We start from the raw sequence: 22,855 nt of genomic DNA, 5'->3' as shown, positions 1-22,855 counted from the left end.
TCAAAAGGAATGAAATTGGAGATATTTTTACGGCAAAAGCCCACGAGCAAGAAATTCCATTTAGGCAAATTGTGTCCGAGCGAAGGTGTTGGCAGCTTCTGGTCGCGGAGTTCCTGCAAAAAATGTTGAATTCCCTAGAAGTACAGGATCCGTTCTTATTGAAAAACTATGAAGGCCTTGTGAATTGTCTGTCATCAGATAGTACAAGCTGCAGCTGGGCATTCAGCATTGATGCTCAAGATCTTTCCTATGCCTTACCGCATGGACCCCTGATGTGCAGTGTTAAAGATTGCACAAGTGAGAATGACGAGGTGTCATTCCGCACTACGTGCGGCATGGCCGTTGAATCCTTTCTTGAACTTCTGCATTTTTATTTAGCGAATACACATGTAGGATTCTGTGGTGAAACGCATATACAGGCAAGGGGTGTGTGCATCGTGTCAAAGGTACTCCCATTCTAAGTAGCCTTTTTTGTGGAAGCATAGACAGCGAGTTGGCCAAAGATTTAGAAGGTGTAGTAAGTAAGGTATACATATATATCGATCAATACCTGATTTTAGGCTGTCATGTAGACAACGGTACTTTTAGGAATAGGGTTGTAGAAGCCTTTGATTCTCTGGGCAGGGGCTTAACATTTACTTCGGAAGTACCTGTAGATAATAAGCTACAGTTGCTTTATGTCAACTTCAAATTCCTACCGGAACATGTGTGTTCGTCATTCTCACCCCGAGCTGGAAAAGGGCTAATGAACTATGCCTCAAACCATTCCCGGCTTCTGAAGAATGGGATAGTCATTTCGTGTTTCCGGTCAGCGTTGTTGAAGTCATCTCACCACACCGTAAAGATTGCATTTTTTGAGCAAGTTGGTAGGTTGCGAAAGGCTGGGTACCCGCTCGCTGTGACGCTGGCGTCGTGCGCTAGACAAATGAACGAACTTAAAAAGGATAAAGCACAATGCACAAAGAATCAAAGGAAGAAGAATGTAGCTTCCAAGGTTTCAGTGACTCCATATGTGCACGGCCTTTCACACAGACTTAAAAAGGTGGCTGGTAGTTACGCAGTAAAAGTGGTATTTTCGGCAAAAAACGAAACAGGTAGTGTGTGTTCCAAGGTTAAAGAGAGGTTCGAAAGTAAGGATGACGTAAAGAAAGAATGTAGTGCTAAACATCCGCGCAAGAACCTATTTGTTGAATGCGCGAAGAACGTTGTTTATCGGATTCCTATGACGTGTGGTCATGTATATGTAGGGCCGACTGCGAGATGCATTAACTCGAGGTTAAGGGAGCACTTGTCGAGCCTGAAAGCTCGCCCTAGTAAGCATTTGGCAATCCACTGCCAAAAACAGGATTGTTCACCTTATCTTAGTAGCATAGACCTTCTGTATAGGCATAGGAATCAAACGGCTAGGGAAATTGCCGAAGCACACTGCATTGAAAAACAAAAAAGAAAATGCATCAGCCATCCTTCTGTTTCATTGTTGGATAAAGAAAATTCGCTTCTATCATCGCATCTTTAACGCATTTTATTGTAAGTGGTTGTTTTATGCACCTTGCTGTTTTAATGTTGACCGGGTGGCTTTTGTCCACGTCTTTTTATCACAAGTGTTATATGTACTATTTACGGGCTCTCGTGACTTGATAACACAGATCTGCGGGTATCATAAGCGCTATAGGCGTGCTCTGTCGACTAGATCGCGCAGATCTGTGGGTATTTAAGGACGTGGTTCTTCAAAAAAAACCAGTTGTTAGAAAGCGCTCGTCCTTGTGTTGCCTCTATTCTTCGTCCCTGTCTGTTTGCGCACAAAAACGTTTAAGATGAATCTGTTTCAACTAGGCTGACTCGCAGTTATGCTTCTCCTCTAATATTCCAAAGGAAATAGTATAGAGGTATTGATTGATTGATTGATTGATTGATTGATTGATTGATTGATTGATTGATTGATTGATTGATTGATTGATTGATTGATTGGACCATGCAGGGAAGAATAAAATGCCACGGCTATAACTGGTGTCCGTGAGCCAGCCCATGCAGTGTCACAAGTGGGACGAGGAGACCGAGCACAACGGTAGCTACTAGTGAAAGGATTACATTTGCTTCCATAAAGAGAGAAGTTTACTGTACAGCCAGTGTACCTTTTTTTCTGTGCAATAAAATACGCAATTTTAAAATCCTACATCCTTTCAGCGTTCGCATTGTATGAATATAGGTCAATATTGTGTTCTAAATCGTTACAGAAGTGTAGCCATTCATTTTCTGTTTGCCTGGCACAAATAAGAAATAGTGCAAATATACGGGAAAAGAAGAACTACGAAAATGCCATGTTCCCACTACCGTATTCGATATGCGGGAAAACTTTCCCGAAGGGCAGCAGCCCAGCGAATTCTTCGTTGTCTTAAAACACGCACGGTGTTAAGACTTTGGACCGCTGCCACCACTATTACGACTTTGAGGTGGTCCCGTAGCGCTCGTCACCCGTTTCGTGACAGAGCGTTGGTAGCGAAGACTCCGAGTCAGGCGTCGGTGAGAATAACGAAAGGGATTTTATACACTATATACAGTACATTTTATACAGGATTATACAGGACAAGATCGGATCGGCACTGGGACCGAGAGCTCACAGCAAACGCGACTGTACGTGCTACACATCTCACTCCAGTCGAGAGCGGCACTCAGCTCCCGGTGGGTCGGCGGATCCGGTTTTCCAGGCGGCGTCGTCGCAGCTTATAATGCCCCGACAAACCATTGTCACTCAAACGGCCCAATACAAAGCCAGCACTCGACGGTCGTCCGAGAGGTCCAACCAGCGACCGCGCTGGCCACCCGGTTCAAAGTTGGCGCGCGTGGTGACCTCCGGGCAAAAGGAGGTATGGCGCCGGGCTGTCTGGCACTTGGTTGCACGTTTGGACATGTCGCTGGCCGATGCTTCTCTGCAGGACACCGCTGCTTGACGGCTCAGCACCTTGACTTTTCAAGGGAGAATTAGGGCGCTGTGCCTTTCGGCGCAGCCCCGGGCTTGTCCAAATGGCGTTCGCAGGATAAATTCTCCATCTTGTAGACTCGGAATCCGGGCTTGTGGTATTGGCACAACAACGGACACGAAGAGGCGGACTGAGCACACAGGGAAACGAAATACGCAATTCCCGATGCCTGAAGGCCATATCCACGAGTGCGATGCTCGCTAATGACCTACAGATTACCGCAAGCACGAACCACCTGCAGCTGCGAATGCAACAGCAGGTGTCCCGACTTTGTCTGAGTCTACAGTGCAGCATTTTCACGGCGTATAGTCGACTATGACTCGTTTCTCCTTCGCCTGAACGTACCTCGGCATCTCAAAAGTGCAACTGCTGAGCAGTGTGTACGGGTTTGCAGTGAAGTACTTCACTCTGTTGCTGCATCCTTGCAAGCACAAAGAGACCCCTTATCGGCAGTTGAACTCGCTTGACATGCCTGCTACTAAACTGAACATGCTAAGCCCTTTTGAATGCGTCATCATTCGGCTGAACGCTGGCAGGCACCACCGCTACGACAAACTCCGCTAGCCGCGGGATGTGGAGGGAGGGTTGAAGCCGGAGAAAGGCGAATGTCGTTAAATTATTCGTCTTAACAGCACAACTTGTACACAACCACGCCGCCAAACGGCAGCTTCGATCATTTACGCAGACAGGGATTCCAGACGACGCCATGCACGGATGACACAGATCAACTATCATCCTGCATGTTTGCAACGACAACCATGAGAACGTCGAGTAGTGTACACACTGCGACCATTACCGCCATCACCTTGGCCACCTTCAGAGTGGCGTGGGCGAAAGAGCATGGATACATTGCTATATTACGTGAAACACACCTTTTCCAAAAGCAATATGTCAGTGATTGACGCACACGATGGCGCAACCGATGGTCAAAAAAAACAGCTGGATTTATTTGCAATGATTGCAGATTGCACGATCAGCTCTCGGCGAGCGTGTCCTCCTGCTCCGAACGCTCATCCCCACGTGCCCCGTGACGTCTTCTTCCGCCTCACTCGCCAGTCGCTTGCCGTACTTCTCCCGCTTGCCGACAGGTGCCTCTATAGTCCCTCAGCTAAAACGGCCGGGACTTTAATCTATTGCTTCCTCGCAATATTCGGTGACCTGGTCTTCGAGCCACCGCGGCGGGTTCTTTCGACATTGCCGACCGTCAGCTGTTCGAAACTGCGTCTGTTCACCTTCGTTTAGTGGTAGTTTGACACACGTATCACACTTGGCTTGGACGTGATCATTCTCGTCACAGGCCGTGGTTGCTTCTTCACATGCGGCTTGGGAATGTGTCCAGTTGAAGTCGGGTTGCGTGTGGAAATGCTTTAGCTGCCTAGCTGTAGCCAGCCTCGCTTCTTCTGTCCCCTTGGAGATGGTGTACGTTTCTTTCTCTACCGCTGTGATCGTGTAGGGTCCGTCGTACATTGGCCAAACTTTGGTGATACCAAACTTCATCACCAACATTGAAAGATGGTGGTTTGTGTTTGGAGTTGTACTTGAGCTTTAGTTCATGCAAGTAGTCGATTAGCGCAGTTCGTGCTTCCTGGCGCTTAGCTTCTGCTTTGTCTTGCGGTTCTCTTGGCGCCGACAGCTCATTGTCGATGGTTCGACGGGGCACGTAATTGTGCAGCAGTTGAAATTGTGACATGTGCAAACCAACGTGCGGCTGGTTGTTCACCTGGACCGTTGTTTCCTTTAGGTATACGCTCTAGTGATCCACGTTGTCATTTAAGTTCTTTCTGAGTGCTGCCAGGATTTTAGCATTTTCGCGCTCGACAAGACCATTCATTCGGGTGCGTAGGGTACGGTCAACCTGTAGTGGATGCTCTTGTCTCTGATGTAACGTGTTGCTGCTCGTGAAGTGAACACTCTGTCATAGTCTGTTATCACAGTTTCCGGCATCTAAAATGTGAATAGGATGTCCTCTTCAAGAAAACGTAGCACGTGTTCCATTGACTTGTCTGGTACAGCACGTGCAGTGATGAATCTCGTGGTGACATCAACAACCGTTATGAACTACTTGTTGGTGTCCTCGGTGTGGATTGGCCCAACATGGCAATGGCGTTGAATGGTGTCTGCCTTGGCATGCGCGGGTTTAGCAAACCGCTTTGTTTTCCTGTCTTAGTGTTGTACCTTTGACACGTTTTGCATCCTCACACGTAATCTTCAACATCACGGTTCATGCTGTGCCAGAAGTAGCGTTGCTGGACTTTTATGAGTGTCCGAGAAGTATCACTATGGCCGTCCTCGTCGTGGTAGGACGTCAAAACTGCCTGCATTAAGCTTTGTGGTACTACGATGCAATGTTTCTCTCGTTCTCCCTTTGTGGTGACGTGTACAAGTCTGTCTTGTACTATCCTGTACGGTGTAGCCTTCGTTTCTGCTCGAGCTTGATCGATGACCTGAGCAAGCATAGGATCATCTCATCGTGCTCTGCTGAGGCGATTGTCTTCAGCCTTCAGGACAAAGACGCTCTGTGTCTTCTCTGGAACTCGTGATAGCGCATCTGCGATGGCATTTGTCTTGCCTGACGTGCGGCGAATCGTGAAGTTGTATGACATCAGGTCGAGAAATATGCCAGCGAATCGCCTCTCCGGATTCTTGTTTGATATGATGTGCGCTAGCGCCCAGTTGTCCGTGTATATTTCGAAGTGCTGTAGCCCTTGGAGGTACTGGTGAAATCTGTCTGTCACAGCCCGGTGCATGGCAATTGCCTCCAAATCTGTTGAGTGTTTGTGCATATCTGAGTCGGACACCTTTTTACTTGCGTATTCTACAATGCGTGCTTCGTCCGCATTTTTCTACGAAAGGACAGCCCCAAACGCACTATATGATGCATCGACATATCGACGTGAACTTGTGTTGGGAGTGCTGGGTGGAAGTTTGCGAGTATTGGTGCTTCAGTCAGTCTCTCTTTCAGTATGTCCATATTTGTTTGGCATTCAACAACCCATGTCAGTAGTGCATCCTTCTTGGTAAGCTGCGTCAGTGGTGGAACGATCTTTGCGTAATCTATGGTGGACCTCCTGTAGTGAGGCGTCAGTCCTAAGAATGATCGCACTTCCGTTTTCGAGCGTCGTTGCCCATAGTTTTATGGCACTCGTACGTCGTGGGTCTATGGCAACTTCGTCTCTCGAAATTATGTACCCTAGGAAGCTGATAGAGTCAGCAGTGAAATTGCACTTCCTTAAGTCCACTCGTAGGTTCAGGTCCGTCAGTGTCTTTAAAACGTCGTTCACCATTCGGATGTGTTGTTCAATGTTATTAGTGAATACGCATGTATGTTCCATATACACAACAACACGTTCGTTGTCGATCAGCGGTTGCAGGCCTGCGTCCATGATGCTTTGCATGGTTGCCAGTGCTGTACACAAGCCAAAGATCATACGTGTTGGCTCATAGTGTCCCTCGTAAGTCACAAATGCTGCCTTCTCGATGTCATCTTCGCGTATTGGGACAGCGAGAAAAGCCTTCTTCACGTCTAGTTTAGAGAAACGTCGTGACCCTGACACTTTGCGAAGTAGTGTGTCGATTCTTGGCATTGGGTAAGCCCGTTTGATGGTTTTTGCTTTCAGGAAACGGTAGTCGACGCACATTCTTTTTGGTGTTGATTCGTGGTGGGGCTGGTCCACAGCAGTCACAGTTTAGGCATATGCCGACTTCGACTTGCGGATAATGCCCTTTTTTAGCCATTCCTCGGTTTTTTGACAGGTCAACTTTATGTTCACATTACTTGTTGTGTAAGGTTGCATACGAACTGGTTTCTCATCGGGGAGGTTAATCGTACGCTCGGCATGCGTGTAGAGACCCAGTTCGTTGCCGGGTTTTTAAAAAGATGAATATTTGCGATGAGTACTGACCTCATCCTTTCTACTTCATCCGTAAGGAAATCTGCCGTTGCACCTGTAATATCTCACGTCGCACTTCCTCCGGTGATGGAAGCTTGGGACTCCCTTGCTTGTGGAGGTTGTTCGCGTCAACAGTTCCCCACACTGCCGCAGTGGCTTTTTTTTCATCGTTGCACAGTGGCTGTTGTGGTGTGTTGTTTTTACGATGTTCCGCTTCAGGCGCTTCTTCTGACCTGTTTTTCGCTATCCACTCAAGCGTATGTGTTCCATTCGTGTATCGCTCTATGTAATTGAATTTGATGCACTGTCGCCAGTTAGTCCCTATGACAGCGTCATGTGGCAAGTTGTTCACCACTTTTACATCGGTGGTTGCGCTTGCATTCTCGATGGCGATGTGATCTTAGGTTGCCCCGAGAGGAGCTGTTGAGTCTCAGAATGGTAACATGACTATGCAGTCCCAGTCTGGTAAAACATGGAAGTTATGCTGTTCTGCAAACGCTGATGACACTAGAGTTGCTGTTGATCCCGTATCCCATAGTGCTAGCGTCTCTGTGACATTGCTCTTCGTTGGTACAAGGATTACGTTGTTCCCCGAGCGCGCTGTCACGGTGCAGTTGGTGCACTGCTCTCGCGCCGCTCTTTCGTCTCTTCATCGTGCGGCGGCTACCTGATTCTCTTCAGTGCTGTGTCGGATTTCGGGCAATCCTTTGCCCGGTGCCCCCGCTGAAGGTAGCGAGCGCAGATGTCCACGGCAAATCTCGTGGGCTTGCCTTGCGGGTGGTCACCTTTCAGGGCGTTCTTCGGTGCCTTGTTTCGTGGGAATGACTTCACGTGCGTGCCATCGCTTCTCGTCGATGCCATGCGCCTGTCGAATCATCGTGCATAGTTGATGAATTCCGACACGCTCCCTTTCTTCAGGTCGTGGAACGCCGCGAGCACAGGGCTTGCACTTTCCGATTGCACACCCTGAATTAACCAGTCCACAATGTCGTCGTGGCTTAGGGCGTACTTGCCGGGTTTTATACGTTGCAGACTGGAGTACATGCAGTCAGTTATGGTTTCGTCTTCTTTCTGTCGCCGTGCGTTGACGTTCTCCACCCATTTGCTAGATAGAAACATTGGCTGCTTGTCAAACGCCTTTCGTATAGCTGCTACCCAAGTTGTCCAACTCTTCAGGCTTACGCCGTCCGTGCGATGCCAAGCTGCTGCGCGTCCGCGAACTCTGGAAATTTCGACGTTTAGCGTAGCCATTTCGTTCCATGAACATCTCTCACACATTCTCTCCACGGAAGTTATCCATTCGTCTAGGTTGTCGTTGTCTGTTCCGGAGAACGTTGGGAGAGTCGCTGTGAGCTCAGGACTTGTAGTCATCTGGATTGCAGTGCTTTCGTTGAACGGTCGTGTAGCGTCGTCACCATTAACCGCGTTGACTGCGTTACCTTGCGAGCCCATATGCCCTTCCAAGAGCCGCGCCATCATTTGCATCGCTGTCGCGAGCATCGTGAGCTCCGCTCTGCCGTTCGCGTTTAGAGTTCGTGTTGCCGTGGACGTTTCAGGCAAAAATCTGCTTCGTTGCATGTCTTCCACGATACACGGTCCTGTCACGTCACTTTTTTGCATATTCCAAGTCATCGGTAGAAATTCCAACCCTGGTGGTTTGTGACGAGAACGAGCTCTTACTAAACAAGTCAACGTATAACACGCTCAGCCGAGAAGAGTCCGGCTCTGCGTTGGTGGGCAGGTTAGTAGCTCGGATAGCTCAAAAGTTAACGCTATGTACCAACTGAAGCAGGATAACCGCGTTCATTGCTCCAGTTTCAGCAAACCCAAGTGCATAGAATTAAAAGCGCTTGTCAAATGACAATGGACATAGAACAAGTGACCTAGAAGCGAAGCACGGATATGTTCAGCGTTTTAAAGATGGGGCTGGAACAAAGAGCATACGTTACGATCGAACTGGCAACAATGTTGGAACATTATTGCACGCGAGGACAGTAGCAGCAAGATAAAAAGTACACAGGAAGGTTAATGGTTGCAAGGTGAACTCTCCTTCCTAATTTGAACATGTCTATACATATATATATGTGTGTGTGTGTGTGTGTGTGTGTGTGTGTGTGTGTGTGTGTGTGTGTTGTGAAACACACAAATGCTCGTGGACGATTCTGCGGGGCTTAGGAAACATACTGGCCGCCGCTGCCAACAATTCAAAACCTCATCCCTGCATTCTCCATTGCGATCGCCGCCGCGTGCGCTCCTTTCACTTACAGATGGCTGCGTAGCAACGCTGTCATACGCCGGCCTTTGTTTAATACAAGGTTAAATAGCTACAAGCTCTACTCTGCGACGCTGTCGAAAATCACTGTGACACTGATGCCATCGCTGTTATTTTACGTTTTGTATTGGCGTACTCGAAACGACCAACGTGGCCGCTGTATGCCATTGACACATAGGCACCCCAAGTCATCTAGAACAGTGGACGTCTACTGTACAGCCGTTCAAGCGATGGAAAACAGACAAAAAGGGGTATCTCCTTTTTGGTTCAGATCCCATGCCGATGAGGAGACGGTCGAACAACTTTGTGGGAAAGAAATTGGCAAACTCGCCGAACACAAAGCTGGTAAAAACGCAATGGTGACTGATAAATAAATTTAGCGCTTGCTAGAACGATTTTGTAGCTAGGAGTTATGCAATTTAGCCTCATATACTAACTTCGAAATTTGTCAGTCTCACTTGAAATGTGCCCTGCCATGCTTCTTGTTACATTGCGCACTGAAAACGTATGAAGGATCCCACACTGTATCATGCGCCCGCAGCGAAACTCCGTCTGGAAAGCCGCGGCCCTTCACTGTAATGAAAAGGCTTTTAACTGAAGTGATCGCATGTGCGTCAACGGCATAATACTTACTGATGACCGTGTTTAAAGTATTTGTCACGTATGATTTTTATGCCACGTTTTTATGACTTAAGTTATTCTTTCTTGGAAAATATGTGTGGCGTATAGGTGGGGCATTATACATGCAATCTTCGCGAGAAGTTTGCGATCCCGTATGCTACCGAAGTGGGCCCCTTTGTACTTTGCATAGCATTGCAGATAGAATGCGTAGGACGTAGGTGGTTATTGCATTACATACGTCTAGCCGTTGATAGGGTAGAGTGAGAAACGATACACTTTACGAATTACAGCAGTGCAATCGGTCGCAAACGATTGTTACTAGTTTTAATTATGAATCGATGGCAGACACAAACGCTACAGCAGCGAGATGCGTACAGCTAGGCTAATCACATTACCAGGCGCCAGCAGTGCGAAGAAACGTACTGCATTGCAGTGAGCTAGCAGGTAACACTGAAAGAATGCCGCGAACACCATTGTCTTTTTTGTGTTATTTCAATAGCTTGCACATGCGCTAACACATTTCGCGTGGGAGCGAAACGCTTGTTGTACGAGCTCAAAGTCTTTCGTGGAAAGCGCATTCTGCTGCGTTCTGTGAAACACTATGCCACACAAAAAATGTTCAAATATTACTTTGCATCATGCTGAATTTCATGAATCGACACTGAAAAACCGAATAAAGTAGAATTCTCATCATTCACGCAAAATCATGTTTGTTACCACTGTCTGTTTCCCCAATGAATTCAGCAGTTCAGCAAACTCGCTGCGATGTTTTAAGATTCGTGCACGCATAAGCAGGAAGAAATGCACCCAGAAAATGCTTTGCGTAAAGCGGCTCATCCAGAAACAAACAAAAAACAGGGCAGTGAAGTGCAAGGTTAGTGCATTTCGGTCAAAGAGGCCACCACTGCAACTAAAATGGCAACAAGTCACCTTAGAACATGAAAAAGTGTTCAGTTGGAGAAACATCGTCTGCAAAACCTAAACACTAATGTAAACAATAATGGACGCTTGATGAGTTATGAAACCACTTGGCCACATTTGACCGAGCATTGCACTTTGCAATCGACAAAAATGAGGAGTTAGAGACCCATGAGTGCTTCTACGTCACGAATCACTTTGATCCCGCTGCATGTTTACTCTACGAAATGCGATAGAACTTTCTTCCGAGTGCAGCGCGAGACAAGAATCAGCAATCAGCAGTTTCTATCTTTGCCAATAGGTAACGCTACAGTCAACAGAACCAAGTAATATTGGCAAACAAGCGTATTAAATTCTGAAACACCCTACCTATCCGGAGTTTCGTAACTGCTCTTATTGAAGCAGTCGGATAGCGAACTGCTAGCGACCTAGTAGTTTTGGGGGACAAATCAAATTATTCTAGCATAACGAAAATTACAGAAGAGTACAATATTACAATATTTATTGGTTAAATGTTTTATCCCCAATTATTACCAACAATAAAACAAAACTCACGTTCGCCAAACCAGAACACGGCACAAAAGCAGGTGAGAAAATACGTGTAATGCAGGAATTTCATTGCTATTTCATTCGTCTGCAGCTTTTGGGGCCTGAAAATGAAAAAAATGCGTGGGTGTTGAACATGAAGGCATAAAGCTTATAAAAAAAGCTGTTTCCCAAATATAGCTAGTTACTTGTGCTTTGCTTCACCTTGTTTTTTCGGGTAAGCATTTAACCACATTATCCATGTTGTTACCATATCGTTTGATTCGAAGTGAAACCTATGTCAAATTTAGTAATATATGTCGCCAATTTCATAGCAGTGCGGCTTTGTCTAATCAGAATATAGGTGCAGAGACAATTGCGTTGGATAATGTAAAAGAGATGAGCATGGTTTCTCGTGGGATGATTGGCAGCAAACGTATCCGTAGCCGGTGGGTTTTTGCAGTGGGACATATTCGAATAGCGCTAAACAGGCGCAGACGAGAGTGAGAAGTACACAGGGCATGACGCTTGTGATCCCATTGTTGTCGTTCTAGTCTTTTCAATTGCTAAATTAATATCTCTAAATTTTGAAATACATTTCAACTAACCCAGCTTTCTTCTGGAGGCTGCCATAAAAATGCGGCAGGTGCTCGGCATTGGGGAATTGTCATACAGTGCACAGCACTCTTTACAATCGTTATTTATGAAGCTTCTGATTTACCCTTGAAGCCAGGAATGCCATATTTTAGGAAATAAGCACCTCCAAAGAATACCGCGCACACTATGACGTTTTCGCCAGTAAATTCCCTTTTACCATGAATCTTGTGTTTCGTAAATGAAGCAAAATTTGTTGTCATTTCTTGATGTAAAAGCTTCAAACAGCCCATTGGGCAAGAAACCCTCGTACCGTTACCATTACCATTGCCATTGGCTGCGACGCGGCGTCATGAGTGCGCCTCTACGGAACGGAGCGAACGCTAGGGAACACCTGCTGCCGTATTAGCACCATGTGTTGCGTGAAGGGAAATGGCATCGCCGCGACGCCGCGTCACTTTCGCTCTCGGAAGCCTGTGTTATCAGCGCTTTACTTGTCCGGGCAAACTCTGTAGCTGCGCCTCGACAAGGCCAAAGTAAAACGTGCCAAGTGTCTATACTAGCTTCCCCGCGAGGAGTTTATAACTGGATCGACCATTCAGCGGTGTGTAAATAACCAATGATGTTTTTGAATTCACAACTCATAATTGCTCAGGTCTTCTCTGATTTCGAACGCGAAGGTGTTTTATCCCGGGGTCCACCATCAACTTCATGTAACGGATGTGACGTCGGCGCGAATCCGTAAAACATGCTCCATCTTGACATAGATGGAGCCGCCATCGAGAAGTGCTGAAGCGAAGTACTGTATCATGACACGAACAAGCCCCCACAGTGAGCGCTTCGAACGTTCCTGCGCAGCGGAAGCTCCAACGAGGTGTCGACGCGTGTGGGCTTTCAGGCCTTCTGCTGAGTTGACGATGCAGTTTCCGCATATAGTTTGTCATTCACGTCGGATTATCCTGTGACGTCTCGTAGTCTACCGGGTGTAGCTTCAACATGCATCAACAGTGCTTACACGCCATCTACTGCTTCGGGCGCATATAGCGTTCCGGGAGGTCCGACGTACGGCGCATCGGCTCCATGCATTTTCGACTGGAACCGAGGACCAGCATACTGTACCCCGAAATTTTTGCTGTCATTCCATGACGAACATTGCACGGATCCTGCAGACACGACCTGGGGTTGGTTGGCTAATTTTCGGCACTTTGACGCTAATCTAAAGATCTTGCCAGGCCGTGATCAAGCTAACTCTCACGAGGGCTAGGCTCTGCGCAGCCCCCGCAGGGAATTTCGCGGGCATAGTGACGCAGGTCAACGGGTACCACCCGACATCCACGAATTGCTCTGAAATCAAGCATATTCTCCAAAATTAGGACATACCGACAAAGGGAAGTGAGTGTCTTCAAGTAGTTGTACGCCATGGCAATGCCAGCAAAAAGCGAACACGGTGAGCAATGGCTGCGCCGCTGACGTGAGCGGCGGCAGGGAATTCACCCCGTGCCGGTAATCCCGAAGGTTCTCGCGCTGCGCGGCTGCTGCAAACGACGGCGGCTTGCACTTGGTGCCCGAAACAAAACGCCCAGACACTGTTCCAAGGACCTAATCGTAAAGTTGAAGCCCCAGGTACCCTGGACCTGAAGGTGGCTTTCAAGCATGGTGACATGGTATCGGTGGTCACTCAATACGTGCGTGAAGAGGATACCAGGGATTTCAATGTGTGACCTCTATGAGAGCAGAGCGTCATCGTCCGCGTCACGCAGGCTAGACCGGTAGGTGACAAGCTGGTCAAAGACTTCAACCTGCAGGTAGTGAAACACTTCGATCGATTCCGCAGTCATCTGAAGCTGAATTAGCTTCAGGTGGTTAGAAGCGGTAGTTCAATTCAGAAGAGGTGGTTAGATTTGTGGGCCGAAGATTCCCTCGTTACATACAATATAAATATGAATGCGTCCCGCTGAGGGCATAAATTCCCAAAGAAATGTACACCCTTTCGGTCGTATCTTACCACACAACCATAATCGCCATCTGTCTTGCTTGCGTTTGCTTACTTGGATACACTGCGCTAGCTACTTTCTTGTCGAGAATTTCCTGTCATGCTCATAATGCGCGGGCCGCTCGTGACTGCAAATACCGGGCTCGCAGCCTTGAAGGAATGAAATGCGGGCAAGACAGATGGCTAATATTTCTGTGTGGCAACATCCGGGCCAAATACAGATAAAGCTCGTTAATTCGAACTTCAATAATTCGAATTTATGGATAATTCGAACTGCATGATTTAGTCCGGCCAAGCTCCACAGAAGTCTATGTATAAAAAAGTCCGTTAATTCGAACGCGAGAAGGTTCCCTCACGGATAATTCGAACTACGCTCGCCTGGCACACGGCCAGAGAAGCGCGCCTACTGCCTACACACAAGGCTGTATTGCCTCCGAAACGGAGAGAACGGCGAGAGAAGGCAAAATCGGAAAAAAATCTAACTGACGCGGGGTCAGCCAGAAGGCAGCGGCGGCTGCCGCCTCTCCGTTCTACGTAACCTCCGAGACTTCTTGCACGTTGCGAATCTCGGAGGCTTTGCAAATCTTGTACAGCTGCTAATGTTGTGCGGAGATGGCACGGCAAGCTCCAAAACACAGCGAATCAAGTACGTCGCAGCTGCGCTTGCAATGAAGAACCAACGAATCAGGGCCTTCGCCACCTTCACATGTTCAGCGTCTTTGTCTCGGCAGTCTTCATCGGTTGCGCACCTCTGTTTTCAGCTTAGGAGGTATCGGCCGTCGCGATTCATTGTGATGGTGTTAAGCCTCGGCTAACATCGGTGGTGTGGCACAGTCGGACCCAGAGCTTCGACTTGAAGATGGCGTGTGCCGCGGGCACACGCCATCACTTTCTGACACGCCAAATTTCTGACATGCCCTACTGCTTCCAAATCGCAGTGTACTGTTGCCCTCCTTCACTTTCATTAGTTCGAACTTTCGCTAATTCGAACTGAAGCGGCTTCCCCTTGCGGTTCGAATTAACGAGCTTTTACTGTAGTGTAATTTTCTTTAAGAGTGTACAAGAAGACCATTCCCGCGTGCTACAGATTCGGCATGGTGCTCAACAGGGCGGATAACTTCCGCCATCAAGAGTGAGGAAGATGTGGTTACCGCGTCAAACAAGTCTCCTCCACAAGGGATGGACTTGCAGAACAATAGTGCTCACTATTGTGCATAATCTGCAAAGGAGCCCACTTCACGCGATCTTCAGAGCATGTCGGAAAATTCCGCGAACTGCAGCGGCCGTGATCAACGACCCAATCAAGAGAAGGGGCAACTTCATCAACGCGGCAGCAATGGGGAGGACAACAACCCCCACCCCTACACATGAAGATTTCAGGCTTTCTGCTGAAGTGACGATGAAGTCCGAACAAGCACCACTGGGCCGGACAACGCAGGGGATGCAGAATGTCGCGCAGTCCAGGACTGGGTCAAGGCCGGCAGGTTTCAAAGCTGGGGATTTACCCCTTTTGGCGATTCTTGAACACAGGTGAGTAACTGGGCAGGAGTGACTTCTCAAGCCTCGTCGCCCACTGTGCATTCATGTGCTCGCACTTGAAAATACCGGGGCAGACACTGCGATTCCGAGAGGACCCATGGATGACTAGGAATACTAGGTATCCGCATGTTTCTGCAACACCCTAGCGTCAGCACGCAAGTCACCTACTAACGACTTAGAGGCCCGGGTTAACGCCATGGAGCAGTAAATACAGGCCTTAACGGGACAGATGTCTCAACTCGCAAATACCAATCATGCAGTCCAATCTCCCATTTAACTGCGAACGCAGCAATGGTCACACTAGTTACGCAACAAGTGACTCAATACCTTGACCAATGGATCAAAACAAACCCAAGGCCCTTCCACCCCTCAGAAACCATGAGGGATGGCGGGCAACCGAGCAAATTCCTCCGCGCAACAGAGGACAAGGAACGCGAAGATTTTTCTGATTTACTGGTACATTACAAGGTGCCGGTACGGTTCTGCTAGTGAATCCATCCGAAATTCAATCCCTTCAAAAACGAAGCATTGTGGATAAGAACAACTTCAAGAAAAATGAAAAGAGATCCGAACCCTTATTGGTAATACAGTGGAATTGTAGACTTTTGCGGGACCGACAGAACTTAGTCGAACTTCGTCTCTACCTAGACACCGTTGCGGCCGTTGTGGCCCTGGTGGCCCTCGTGCTCAAGTAAAATCACGGGCTGTAACAGGTTTCAATGAAACCCATCCACCTGCCTGTTGGTACAAAAGCCAAACACAGTTCAAGAAGTCGATCTCGACCTTAACAATGACTATTCTTACACAATGGTTACGGTACTTCCCCTGCGGATGACAGATTCCTCGGTATACATACACGTACACGTAGTCGGACACTAAATCTGGCAGGTCGAGAGCCTCTAGTCATTGTGGGGAATGTTAACGCCCCTAGCCGGCTTTGGGGCTATAAACGACAGGAGGCCCGGGGATGCAATCTTGCAGAACGTATCTCTAATTTGCACATCACCCTCCATACCGATGCTGCTAACCAGACGCGAATAGCTAGCTCAGTCAATCGGTTCCCTTGGCGTTATCTCAAACTCAAGAAAGATACACAATACGGTGAGTGGACTAACATGATAGACACCCTTGACAGCGATCACTGCATCATTAATATGTTGGTACCTCCTAGACCCCTAAAACAAGCTCTCACCCAAGCTAAGCTTCCAAACTGGCAGGCTTTCCGCATGTCACACTTTCCCTCCAACCTGCTTGCGCAGTCTCGTGTCCTGGAGCAACACACTACCCTCTACTCTAAGGAAACACTAAAATCTCACCCAAGCAACAGAACACCCTGCGGTAGACAGCCACTCACTCCATCTCTGAGACGTACGCAAGGGACTCACTCAACGCTGGAAACGTCAAAACCTCAACCGCAGCTTTCGCAAAGCAATGAAAGGTATCACCCAACAAGCAGCAAATTATACTTCTCAGCTGACTCTAACTGGGCATAGGAGTGTAACAGAGCCACAGACAATGTGTCTCAAAAGAAAAGATGACTCTTGCAGGGCCTTACTGATCCCGCGAAAACTAGAGGGGAGACTGAGCGTCATCTCCAAAGAAGTCTACACAATTTTCAGGGCACAACAACACATTTGGTGGGAATCCTTAGAGACAGGTACTTATGCTAACAACAAAACTCGCGTGGGGCGGAGTGCCTCTATGCAGGCAGAGATAAGCCGGAGCTGGATCAACCTTTCCAGCTTCACGACGTCAAAGCGGCACTGGCTAAAATGAGACGAGGAACCGCGCATGAGTGGGACAAGGTTACGGTCAAATCTTTGGCGAATCTCCCTAACCTGGAGTATTTTGATGTCTTGAAATACAATAGCACGATTTGGAAATAATAAATCCCCTTACCTACAAACTGGACGACAGCTTTAGCCACCTTTATTCCAAAGGCCGACAAGCCAGTAAACATGCACCACTTAGGTCCATCGTGTGGAAGCTCGTGGAGACGATGGTGCGAGATCTCCTCTCAGAATACGTTGAGGCCACCAATATGTTTGCGGACACAATGTTCGGCTTCAGGCCTCTGAAATCAGCGCAGCTCGTTCTCTTCAAACTCGATCGAGAGGTAATAGAGCCTGCCACAATGGAGCACCACGATCAGTTGGTCCTTGACTCAGATCTCCACGGGGCCTTCGACAATGTCAAACACGCAAAAATTCTTGAAGACCTCAGTGAGACCCAAACTATCGAAGCAACTTCAACTACGTTAAGGATTTCTTGTCGAGCAGAGCTGCACTGATCCATCTTCAGAACAATGAATATGGGCCATAACAACAGGGGAATAGGGGGATACAAGAGGGGAAGTGCTGCCACCCCATACTTTAGCATTGCAATCATGTACCTCCCGGCACAACTGCAGGGTATTGAAGATTAAGAACACGCGCTGTACACCGGCGATATCACACTCTGGGTGATACAATGCAACTTAGGCCGCATGGAGGAAGGCCTACAAGCAGCAGCTTGCGTGGTCACCGCTGCAGTCTCCAATGTACCCCAAACAAGTAGGAATTTGTCCACATCACGGGCTCCCTTAAAGACAATACGATTGTCAAAATTTCCGTACCTAGCGGTCCCATACACGAATCGGGCGACATCAGAATACTTGGTCTAAACATCCACAACCAATTACGCGTGGACACAACACTAGCCAAGCTACGGAAGATTGGGGACCAGATGGATTGTGTAGGGCATGGGTCTCCATCCAGGGAGTTGGTCTCAGAAGCAAGGATGCTTAGTGGCCAGCCCACACTTTTTTCACCAGCCGAATCTTATATTAGGTGTCCTACGTCCACCTTAGGAAGCATTATGAAGGCAAAGTCAAAGTCATCCTAGGTAAAAGAGTAAAAGGAGCCCATGATATTCCCATTTCCACTTTCAATGGACGCCTCCTCGCTCTAAGAGTGTTGACCACTTCTCCAAAATCAAAGAGACTCACCTCATCAGCCAGTAAACTAGACTGGCTGAAGCATAATCTAGATGTGATTTACTGGCTGTGAGTAACCCATGAAACATAACATTCACATATATGAGAGAGTACAGGTGCCCTAGCTAATGGCACCTCGCCACACTTGTTCACCTACTCCCTACATAGATGGATCGCGAGGTTCATAGCGGTCGCCGGAAAGCATGTCCACTGGTGCTGGAAAGGCGCCGTGAAAGAGGGAGTGAGCACCGCTGGCACAAGCCCGCGGTGGTGGTAAATGACAGCGGTTATCCAGTAGCATAGACAGCTGGACGGACTCTCGTTTAATACACCAGGATCTATAAAGGTGAAACAGGTAGCCATTGCAATCGCTGCCTCGGATACTCGCTCTAAACACACTATCACGAACTCACACAAAGCACGCAGCCACTGTGATGCAGGCCGGGTAACCACACTCCCGGAACGAATACTGCGAGCTTGCATGAGTGACACTGATGCCACTGCCAAGCATAATCAGGAATCCAGGTAATCAGGGCTCAAAGGGGAATGAAGCCACCAATGCGGCTGCCCGCACATTCATTTCCTGGGTACCTACTGACAACTCTCCCCACAAGTAAGAAGGGGGCCTTCTTCTTAGGTTCAGAGAAATTCCAGCCTACATAAGGCTGGTCGCCGCCAGTATCTCACCCCGGCTAACCGTTTTGAGAAAGCCGAACGAACGCGTCCTCCTCAGTCTTCTTTCTAGCACGGTATTCTGCTCCACTACGATGGAACACTTTGATCCTACGCTCAACGACAGTTTCCAGCACTGTGAGCAGGTAGCCGATGCCTACCACACGGTCTTGGCCTGTCAGTGCACTTGGACCCTAACGCCCAGCCCACACCCAACCTGAGAGGACTGGGAAGTGACCGTGCTTGCTTGCTTAGATCTTTATGCCCAGGAGGCCTTGGTCCAGAAAGCCAGGCTTCCGCCTTCGACCACTGAAGTTCCTGACTAGGGACTTCATCTAGTAGAGCCCTATTATGGGGCTAACATATCTCATTCCTGTAATGAACGTTTTTCACCAAAACCACCATCTACTGCTTCGCAAAGCGACGCAGAAAGACAGCTGCGTCGACCGGCGAATCCAACAACACTTCGCGAACAGAAACGCCTTCGTGAAATCGAACACCGTCGCGCCTTCGCGGCGCATGCTGGGAATTTCCATTCCCATTCCTGAAGCTGAACTCGCCGCAACACAACCGGCTGCCCAAGACACTAGGGAGCCGGATCAAAATATTTGTACCTTCGGTGAAACGACCGGGGCAGCAGAATGCCACCCGCCAATGAAATCGACGACACGGGCACCAGCCAGAACATCATGTCTCTCGTTGCATCAACCCGTCAGTTTACGAAAGAAAAAACTATCAACCCCTTCGGTTTCGCATGTATTGCTTACGAACGCTTGTGGTTTCTAACGGACTTGCACAGTGCCACGGCACGTGCAATGAACGGCTTTTATGAAGCCACGTTTTACTTTTGCGTTTCACCGGTTCCTGTGATAAAGGAGTCAACCATAACCTTTCTTCACGCCTTATTTACCAACAGACGCTCCCACATGCGTGTTGTATAAGACGCAGTTGCATCGTTGCTCGCGTTTTCCTCGCGTAGGTCGCCTGCAGAAGCTTTCGGCTGTGTTTTAACTGCGCCTTCGTAGCGGCTGTGAACATCAAAAGACGTGCGTCTCCGGCGGTAAGCATCTCAACAAAGTATCTTCTGTCAGGGATGTTTTGACTTGACTATGCAATAATGAGCGGTCTGTTGTTCCTTGAGACAAAGAACCAGAATTTTCCTTTCCCCTATTAAACAACTACATTCGTATCCTCAGGATGCTATATGATCGTGTTTTCATCGCTGCGCCACTGTCAACCTAATGAACCGTTTTTTAGAGCGGTCGCTTATATTCCACTCTGCTCAGATTTCAGGCACTGCCGCACTGTAGAGAACTTCGTAAGTTTCACGTTCCATAAGTGCGTCTTGCCGATACGCGAGCGACGCGCTTGCATCTCGGCAGCAACACAATGGCAAAACGACCACTTAGCCAAGTTTATTCACTCTCACCCGGCGCTCAATGGGCTTTGTAAGTGGAGCGAGAGGAGCTACATTGGCGCTACTGCCTTCATGAGTGTTGTGCGCAAGCTCACTAGCGTTCAAGCTAAGCGGGCGTATGCAAATTGCGAGTATACGCTAGTCTCATCGGAGCTAAAACGCTGTAATTACAGTAAAAGCCAGGCAATGAAGCGTTTCAAGGGGTTAGATTGAGTGCCTTGGGAAAACGTATCTGCGAAAAAAGCTTGGCCTGCAACTGTTATTTTCAGCAGAGATTCATAAACATGCAGTTTCTTTCAGCGTTATCGTTTCAGAAAAAAGATATTGGCTGAACGAAATAGCTTTCAAAACGAAAAGTAAACCTATAAGTCATCGACGATGCTTTTTCATCAACCGTAATCATGTTGGCGGTTCCGCCGCGTTTTCGGCTAACAAGAATTGTTCACTACTGGCTATGACATAATATTCTTAGACTGCATGAATGAAAACACTGATAACGTCGGTGAGCACAGGAATTGAAGAACAAACAAGATTTGAATTTGGGAAGTTTTGCGAATGTTGTGCAGTTTTACCTGATGCCAAAGTACGGGGAATGTGAACATTTCAGAAAAGATGTGTGCCCATGGCCTCTGGCATTATGCTTTTTTTTACTCACTTATTTCTCGCTGTACTACATAAGGCTTCACATGATCGGTCGTAAGGCACCCATATGATGAGAACCTTCATTATGACGATGATCTTTAGCTACATTGCAGTGTGATACGTCTAGTTTCCGTACTGTTATTAAGCACTGCTAACCACTTTTGGAAAGCGTCGCTCACCTCTCGCCATAACGCAGCAAATACTAGAATCGGATTCGCTCTGCATCCTCTCACCTTAAGAATGTTTTGTTCCGCAGACCATCTGTGCAGTGCTGGCGAACACCCCGCTCACAAGCCACTACTGACCTTCTTGTCAAGGCATAGCATATTGGTCAAAACGGCCATTGTTCTCTCTTGTTTCCCCAATGCATTAGACCGACCTTAAAATCACAAACCTGCAGCCAGCTTCCAAGCACAGGTGTTCAGCTTGAAGGCCTTACGCTGTTCCGATGCCCTGCTTGTCTCCTTAGTAGAGGTGATCCGCAGCTTAAAGAAGAATGGCTAAATAAAAATCACCGTGGGCGCAGAACAGAGCACCAATACGTGTCAACAGTCGCTGTCATTTTAGTCAAGAATGAAGTGTTCCACGGACCAAAGTAGATAGGACAGCGTGTCCATTTTCAGGTGGTCTTTTCTGTTCTGTGCAAGCTTTCCGCGCTCTCACAAAGAACCGGTAAACACGTGTAATGTCCTGCGTGACATGAAGCATCTGAAGTGCTATGTGGGGGTGTGCGCCCGGGGGAGGGGACGCGGGAGGATCGTATATATGACTGGCTTGAGCATTGCACTTGCAATGCGGGCTAGACGGGCAGGTACAAAAATCATCGACAGTGGGAGCAGGCGAAGAACGCTCGCAACGGTAGAGAGGACTTTTAGCTCTTCAGTGGAGCTCATGTAGCTGTGAATCCGAGTTTGGGCACCGAGTGGTTTTATTCGTATGCAGAGATAGGGAGGGGGGATTGCAATCGCAAGCTGACAGCATTGCATGAAATTCGCACTTGCATAAAGAAGGATTCAGTGGACCTAGTCCAGGAAGAGTTAGTGTACCGTCACAATACCAGCCTGCGCTGCAGGCAATTGTCATGTCTTGTGCACTATTTTTAGTTGACTGGTCTTTACTCATTGCATACTCTGATGTAATTATTTCTGTTGATCTCACATTCCCATCCTGTTGTCAGTACATAGTCTCTTGTATCAAGAAGAAATGATTTTAAGATAATAGCTTGATGTTGTATTTATTGGAGCGTATGTCTTCTTTCGCCCCACACAGCTAATCACTACGAAACGCCACATTCCCTTTTGGTGCTTTTGTAGGTATGTTTAATTCGATGGCCAGCACACGATGAGCATGTATATTTGTATAGAACTTATATGACATAATTTTGATGCAGACACCTGCTTTCTTACCTAATTCCGACGAAGGCATCGAAACGAACTCAAAAACCGCATGTGAAATGATATTCTTCTAACGTGACTAAACTAGAACTCCACCTAAACAGAAAATAATAATATCGGTGACCAGTTCGGAACGAAACAATTCAAGCGTCTAGGGTGCCCCCACGTGGGCGCAGAATAAAAAAAATTATTGTTTAATATTAATATATCTTGAAAGCGGTATGTTGGAACGATAACACTGTGCTCTTTAATAATTCTCGTCATCGTCATAGTACACAGTCACAACGGCAGAAAAAGGCACGGGGAATGTTCTTTTGATGCGTGTCATGGTTCAACGCACGGTTGTCTCCTTTGAGCAGAGTCTAACAGCGTTTGATTGCTGCAAATCATTACAGGGTCACAATATGCGTGTCTCGAACATTTTGT

The 22,855-nt window shown here is 47.8% G+C and overlaps 1 protein-coding gene across 3 annotated transcripts in view; it reads right to left on the bottom strand.

Annotated features, from left to right (window-relative positions):
* Positions 1 to 21,384, bottom strand: part of LOC135905269 (uncharacterized) — a 94,003-nt gene extending 72,619 nt beyond the window's left edge. Inside the window, exons 1-2 of one of the 3 annotated variants that reach the window (XM_065436287.1) lie at positions 21,269 to 21,384; positions 11,235 to 11,329 (exon numbers count right to left, since the gene is read on the bottom strand). In XM_065436287.1, the coding sequence (XP_065292359.1) occupies positions 11,235 to 11,298 (64 nt within the window). In that variant the 5' untranslated portion in view covers positions 11,299 to 11,329; positions 21,269 to 21,384. Of the gene's footprint in view, positions 1 to 11,234; positions 11,330 to 21,048; positions 21,176 to 21,268 lie in introns of those variants that run through there. The other 2 variants (XM_070522776.1, XM_070522775.1) reach the window with 2 other exon arrangements.
* Positions 21,385 to 22,855: the final 1,471 nt, after the last annotated feature.

Source organism: Dermacentor albipictus, chromosome 8 (genome assembly GCF_038994185.2).
Source record: "Dermacentor albipictus isolate Rhodes 1998 colony chromosome 8, USDA_Dalb.pri_finalv2, whole genome shotgun sequence".
Taxonomy (NCBI): Eukaryota; Metazoa; Arthropoda; class Arachnida; order Ixodida; family Ixodidae; genus Dermacentor; species Dermacentor albipictus.
Note: the sequence above shows the minus strand (reverse complement) of the source record. Positions and strands in the feature narration are given on the sequence as shown.